Here is a 7,603-nt window from a genome sequence, read left to right as displayed (position 1 = left end):
TCTGGGCTAATGTCTCTACTCTTTCTAGGTCATGGACTCCTCTACAACTCTAGTAGTAGAAGGCCTTCCTACTTCCCCTATGCGTGTTGACCTTCCATCTGCTCCTATTGTTGACAAGGATCTAGAGGAAGAAGGATCCTCAGATGGCCATTTAACGAGGAAAGTGGTTTCGCAAGTGGTCAGGAATCTATCAGCCATGGAGGTGCAGGAGCTTGTAAGTGAAGCCTTTTTTTTTTGCATTATTTTTCAAGAAAAAAAATATATATGTATATACACACACCATGTGCAAAATTATTGTTGACAATTTATCTTTTCGATTCTATTTCTTTTCTCATAATGACATAATTTATTAAGATATATCTCAAGTTTTATTATTTCAGATATTTAAACCTAATATAAAGTTTTATAATTTTTTATGTCAAAATATTCATCAAGAGTATATGCCTCCTTAATGAGACCATCTTTGCTAATTACTCCATTTTCGTTTGAAGATTTTTGTATTAGAATCGAATATGACCACGCTTCAAACGTGTCATAGATATATAAAAAATAATACAAACAAATTTTCTTCATAAAACATCAATTCATATTGGAGCATTTAAACCGATGCATAAGATATTGTTTATTTCTTTGATCAGTAAATGTATCTAAGTAAATTATCTTTTGACCTCCTAGTTCAAATAATATTTTGTGAGGATTTAGACGCAGATACATTTCTACATTATTTTCAACCTCTTAATTCCCTCCTAATGCTGAGAGAATTGCCCATTCAAATTAACAATCATTTTTCCAGTATTATAAAATATTATCCATTTGGAATCAGGGTTTAAACTACGCATTTATTCTCAGCATTCTTTATTTTCGATCTCAATGCATTGTGGTGGTTCAATTTTACATATATTGCATTATCAAAATAATTATGTGGAAAAATTAGGCACTGACTATAAACTAATTATAATAGGAAAAACAATGATTTTGGCATAATGCATAATAGAATTCCCTAAATAAAAATGGAAGTACTTTGTTCTCAATTAAATCAATTGGAGACGTATAACAAACAATAGTGTTACACCATTTATCAACATCCCAACTCCATTTATTAAAATGTTCAGATTTATTCCCACTAGCATTAACAGGACACGGTTTTGATTATACAATATGAAAATTGTGCTCATAATTTAAAATTTGAGTAGCAATTTCGCATACCTTATATTGCGAACACCATGTAATCATCTAGTATATGTATCAAATCTATTAGTTACAATTAATACTTAGATTATTAACGTGGAGGATGATAGACCCCCATTTATCACCCTAATTAATTTGAAGAAAAGTAGGGGATTCAATCCTTATTTTAGCTAGTGATTGTTAAAGAAAAAATTCATGAAAAAGCATCATATATGATTAAATTGAATAAAGCTTTGATTTTTCATTAATTATAAGATATAATAATTCAATTTAATTTCAAAAAATACGATTAAAGCTCATATAATCATATATCATTCAATTAGTTAAACTAATCAATGTCCTCATACTATTAGTTATATGTTTTTCTTCAAAGATAAACAATGATTCAAAAAGATGTATATTTTGAAAATGTGGAACTTCGAAAGCATATTATCTTTCTTTAAGAGCAATATGTCAATATTTTTCAGAATTATTGAAAATTATACTTCATGCTCTTCAAGAGCGATAATTTAATATTCATCTTGAATATTAATAATGTAGAAAATTAACTAGGTTGTTTAATTTGAGTTTCTTCAGAAACACGATAAAATATACATTATTCAGGATATGTGCTATTTCGTGAGTACATTATATTTTATTATTACTTATTCAAAAGCAACAAATCAATATTCTTCTTTTAGAATATTGAAAATAATATCACGTTCTATAGGAACAATAAATAGTGTAACAAGCAAAAATGTAATTAGCTATTTTAAATATTTTAACAAATACAAAGGTAATAATAACGACTTGTTAAGAACTTATAGACGTAAATTCATTTATATTAATGTTTTCTACAATACACACACAAATATGAATGTGTCCCTTCTGCACCAAGTGGCAAGTGGAAATTTTGGAAAAAAACATTTTTATTCGTTACAATCTTTTTTATTACTAAGAGGCTTTACCCTAGAAATATTTTGAATTAATACTTGGAAAACATTTTCCAAAAAAAAAAGAAAAAACTATATATTTCAAATTTAACATTTAAACTTTTATAAACAAAATAAATAAATAAATGAATTATTAAAATTTATATTTATTTTACTTGTGATTATCATCATCGTTGGTAGTACAATTATGAAACCAAAACATAGACTACACAGTAGAAAAGAAATAATCAATATAAGGTAAAATTCAGTATTTTACTTATAGATCATTAAGAAACTTACAGTAATTTGTTACTTCTCAAAATCTGATGTAAAATTATACATATAGTTCTTACAAAACTCTTTAAAAAAACTTTTGATCGTCTGTTGCAATAAACTATAATATGTCAAAAATGCAATTAACTAGGTTAAATATTTTAACATATACAAATGTAATATTAATCACTTGTAAAGCAAATGTCAAGCATTTTCAAAGAATTTAAAATAATAAATAAATAAATAAAACGATACAAATGAATGTGTCCCCTCAGGACCAAGCAAAATCCTCTTATTCATTACAATCTTTTTATTACCATAAGAAATTAAACTTTACCCTGAAAATGCCCATCATTCTGATTAAAGGGAAAAAAAGAATAAAAGGAAATTAATGTAATTTTGGCCTTGAATTAAACTGAAATGATCCCTTAGCTTTACGATTCAACTTTGTTCTGGTTTCGAGCTCTTTCCTTCTCCTTCACTTCACTCCCTTGAGATTTGTCGTATTCTTCATTGTAAACAAATGATCCAGACTTCAGTCAGCCATACAAGAAATATCTTTATTTTTAAGATAATCAAAGACAAATTTGTGACAAAACATTTTTTTTTTTTCTGAACTTAGGTTAAACAATGGAAAACGAAAACCTTGAATATGCTGGCGTAAAGGATCTCAAAAAATTGTAATTTATTTTTGAATATTTAATTTTTAATTATAAAAAAATGTTTGACACTGTTTAGTAATCTTATTTCAATATAAGAACTAAGTCTGAAATTATGTAAATTGTTTCGTAAAGCCAAACCTACAAAAAGTTCATAATAATATTCAGTTCTTAATTCAAGTTTCCAAATATAATGATTAAATTTTTTCCTAAAGTTTTCTCAATGTCAAATTAAAAAAATTTAGGCAACTTTTTTGAAGTGTCAAACCGATTTGTAAATATAGCCCGGGAATTTAAATAAGATATTTAGTGTATTCGATGAAATTTAATTAAATGTGTCTGTAAAATTATGGTTCCATCTTGCGATTGGACATAAAATACGTAGTTAAAAATAATTATTTATAAATTAGATTTTAGTTGGGCACTATGAATCTGATAAAACGTGTCTAGAGTTGTGGAGGTTGGCGATTGAAGAAAGAAAGAGAACGTACCCGGGGCATTTCCATGAACAATTTTCTCCTCTTCCTCCTTGGAAATAGACTGGTTCCCTCCATAGATTCCTCCAAATCCCTCTTCATCAGACCTCGTTGCATATCCTTCACCAAATGAAGCAATTGTTTCCCTAATTCCGAAACCATGTTAAACGCAATAACTGGTACATATTTATACACACTACAAGAAATTTCACTTGCAAGGATTAAAACTTTTTATCTTAAAAATTCCTCGACAACCCTAGCAATTTTTTTCGTCCTCAAAAGTGAAATATCGATCTATCTATCTATCTATCCATACCTCCAAGATTATTAAAAGCCCATGATTTTATGACACGAAAACAAAAAGAAAACAAGATTTGAAAACCAACCCTCTTTGATTTTTTGATTCCTGAGACTGATCTATTTTCTCAGTGCTCAGAGGTTGATTAGGCCCTGACATGGCTTGTGCAAATCTAACTCCACAAATTCTCCTGCTGATGTTATTTGGCAACTTTGAAGAGAAAACAGCTGCCGTTGGTGGTAGTATCCTAATTGATCGAACTGCGTTGTACATTTTCTTTCTTACCAATATATGTATAGATGAAAACAGCACATAATATATATAGAAAGGGACAAATAAATTAGATGAGGATATATTGAGTCAGCAGGAATTTCTGGATGAACAGAAATTTCCCTAGTCATGCTGCGACCCAAAAGTATAGGTTCCGGTAGTTTCATAGTTTTCACTTGGTTTGACAAATGTACTGAGGGAAACCCTAGAATATGCCAAACGTCTTCAAGCTGTTAAAGAAGGATCTGATTTAAGATTAGTCATAATTTCTACAGGGCTTTAATGTAGGAAAATATATATTAATAGGGTCTTCGACATTTTTCAACAATTCACTGATAAGTGTGTTTTTATGTATTTATTTATGTTATTCGACTTGGATATATTTGTGTAAATTTTTACTTAATTTAATGTAATTCTTTTATGCCCTTGTTTGATACCCATCTTTCTCAAAATATATTTTTCTTTTTCTTCTTTTCAACCACACATTTCTTTAATAAAATAATATTATATGCAAAACTAAATTTTTTTCTTAATTTTTAACCACACATTCTTATTTAATTAACTATTTCAAAATGCATTCTTGCTTAAAAAATAAGAAACAAACAAGGGCTAATTGTAGAATTCGAACTTTGATACAAGTGGTGTGAAGATGGATGATTTTGAGCTAATTTAAAGTTGGTTCATAGAAATTAAAGAGTAACCGATTTGGATAAGAAGTAAGAAGTATTAATAGAGCAATAAAAAGTTTTGGGAGTGAATTTCAACTTTTGAAACGTTGTGGGACTAAATTGCACACTTTTGAAACTTTTGAGTAGCTATTTCATACTAATATGTAGTTTTGGGGACCACTAGAGTATTTTTTAAGTTTCGTATCAAATTGAAATTTGGGATAAAAAAGACCAAAATTGGACATAATTTTTTTTTTTTTTTTGGCTTCTCTTGATCTATTATGACTCCGTTTCAAAACACAAATATGTATTGTAGACATAATATCGTTGATACTTAGCTTCTGTTTGGGCTTTATTTTAGTTTTAATACGTTCTTTTCTTCTTTTTTAACAACACGCTATTCGATAAAATAATACTATACATAATTCCAAATTTTTCCTTCTTTTTTAACCACACATTTTCCAAAAAAATAATATTCCAAAATATATTTTTCCCAAAACGCCATAAAAAATGAGCCCAAACAAGGGCTTAATCTTATCATACAAAATTATCTAGATTGATTATGTAAAGTTAAGAGCTAATATTGTGGGTTCACTTGCAAAATGCATGAATAGAGAGAAGTAAAGGAGAACAGATTTAAAGCCTATAAATCAGTTAAAAGTCAGCCCATAAATCATTTAAAATTGTAGGAATTCGCAGCAAACTTTAACATGAATTTCGGGTCCAAAAATTTACTTGAGATGATGAATTCCATGATCTTTTTGTGGGGTTGAATTACCTTGCATTCCAAAGTTCCAAAATCTGCATTTTCTTGTTCTCCAATGGTCCCAATCCCGATCACAATGGAAGGGAATTATTATCCACAATCCAAGTATCATTTTTGTGAGATTTCATGCCAAAAATATGGTTGTAGAGACTTTTCAATTTTGGTGTCAATTTCCATATGAATTTTCACCTCTTTGTCATACCATCTTTTTTGTCCACATTTTTCATATCATCATCAATGGAAGTTATATTCCAAATTCAAATAATTCATTCCTACCCTTTTTGAAATCTTGCAAGTTGGGTCACCCCACATGGACGACCTATTATCTGTATTTTTCAACATCTCTCACTCGCATATGATGGGGTTGATCCGAACCACAAGGGACAATGAATGCCACATCTTAAATCCTTCTCAAGATCTATATCACGAAGATTTATATGACAAATAGATTGTGGACCAGCGAGTAATATTAGAGTTCACAGTACTATAAACCTGTTAAAGATATATAGTAAATCTATTAGAGGAACATCATATCTCGTTATACCCCAAACTCATTTTTCAACATTAATTCAAGTATTTAGGATCCCTGGAATATTTTATGGAACATACTTGAACCCTACATCGCATCATTGTATTCACAATTGTGTTCTATACCCTAAATAGTTCAATCCAATTGTTTGATTGGTGAATACAAATATAAATATTGGTCAAAACAATTTTCTTTTCCTACTTGAATCCTTCAATTTTAAATCAACTGCTTTCCTAGACATGCCTCATCAAACCGAATCAATCTTTTTTTATTGGCAACATGCTAAAGTAGCAATACTGAAATAAAATCTCAAGAAACAATCAAAAGTCATAAGGGTATATATGAGGTTATATAAATTTCATGATATCACACAATGAGGAAGTAGGGATCCACTTACTCATTTACCCAATATTGGTCGTAAAAGCTCACGTGGTATAAAACACATGCTATGAATTTTTCTCCTTTTCTTAGAGCATATGTCATATTCATTGTAAGCAAATAAAACCGTACAGATCTTAGTTCATGTAATTTTTGATACCTAGCTTTAGTTCTCCTTATGCTCATTCTTCAAGGCAATCTCAAATTCAGAACTGGATTTGGCTACTAAACAAGTTTAATGGATAGCAAATTCATTTCAATTACTTGTTGTAATCTCATCTTAATATCTTATCAAGGCAGTAGGATCGTGTACACAACATGATCACTGCGTCTCATCTTAGCACATCTCAAAGTGTCTGAGGCGATTGCTTGTGTGAGTGAGCTAATTTCAACCCGTTCGACATACTTTATATGTGTATACAAATAATTTATCTCAAAATCCCAACAATAGATTACACATGAACTTAAAATTGTTCATTTATGGGCACACAAAACTCAATTAAGAATTTTCTGATACGCTAAGTATCATATTCTACGAAATTATAGAGATTCGATGTTACCAACAAATATATCTCTCAACATCTTCAGATTACATATCATCATTTACGTAGATATATCGCAAAGACACTTTCTTTGCTAATGTCTCTTACAGATATACCATAAAGTGTTTGTTTCTATCTTGATACTTGTGATCTTAACATATAAAATAGTTATGTAACTATCATGGATCTCATATTTTCAATAGCATCATTAGATACTCAATACATCTATACCAAACAATTTTTTTAGCTGCCAAGATATAAATTACACTATATACTTATTGCTAAACTATATAGAAAGAGTACACAAGTCTAATAACTAATTGTGTCCAACTTACTCTCATTCATAGTAGACAATTGTATATCTATTCCAATCACAAGTGATTCCTTTGGCGACGAAATAGGACAAATGATAGCAGCACCCTTCAAGTATCACAATACATTTTCTAAAGATAATATTGATACTTACTAACTAGATCCATGACATGACCAATGTTATGGCAAGTATACATCATAGTATACTGCTATATCCTAACTCTTAATTGTATTGGATATGGTTCTCTGAATATTTCTTTGTGCATTTATGGAGTCTTTGGACATTTATGAAGCTTATATGATCACCTTCCGATATAGGAATATCAATAGGGT

At 29.4% G+C, this 7,603-nt stretch overlaps 1 protein-coding gene across 1 annotated transcript; it reads right to left on the bottom strand.

The window, feature by feature from the left end:
* Nucleotides 1–2,543: 2,543 nt before the first annotated feature.
* On the bottom strand, nucleotides 2,544–4,116 carry LOC111375254. The gene is made up of 3 exons (XM_022998055.1): nucleotides 3,894–4,116; nucleotides 3,523–3,653; nucleotides 2,544–2,880 (listed from the first exon to the last, which is right to left on the bottom strand). The coding sequence occupies exons 1-3, from the start codon at nucleotides 4,076–4,078 to the stop codon at nucleotides 2,807–2,809; spliced, it is 390 nt and encodes a 129-aa protein (XP_022853823.1). The 5' UTR covers nucleotides 4,079–4,116; the 3' UTR covers nucleotides 2,544–2,806.
* Between the last annotated feature and the right edge of the window lie 3,487 nt (nucleotides 4,117–7,603).

Source organism: Olea europaea, unplaced genomic scaffold, assembly GCF_002742605.1.
Source record: "Olea europaea var. sylvestris unplaced genomic scaffold, O_europaea_v1 scaffold1353, whole genome shotgun sequence".
Classification (NCBI taxonomy): domain Eukaryota; kingdom Viridiplantae; phylum Streptophyta; class Magnoliopsida; order Lamiales; family Oleaceae; genus Olea; species Olea europaea.
The sequence above is the reverse complement of the archived record's forward strand: the minus strand, read 5'-3'. Positions and strand labels throughout refer to the sequence as shown.

What these genes read in the sequence shown, in the direction of transcription:
- LOC111375254 (XM_022998055.1), bottom strand. Translation starts at nt 4,078, where the DNA reads ATGTACAACGCAGTTCGATCAATTAGGATACTACCACCAACGGCAGCT. An exon ending in GAATCAAAAAATCAAAGAGG is followed by an intron (nt 3,654 to 3,893) that starts GTTGGTTTTCAA and finishes TTTCGGAATTAG; the next exon opens with GGAAACAATTGCTTCATTTG. An exon ending in TGTTCATGGAAATGCCCCGG is followed by an intron (nt 2,881 to 3,522) that starts GTACGTTCTCTT and finishes TTTACAATGAAG; the next exon opens with AATACGACAAATCTCAAGGG.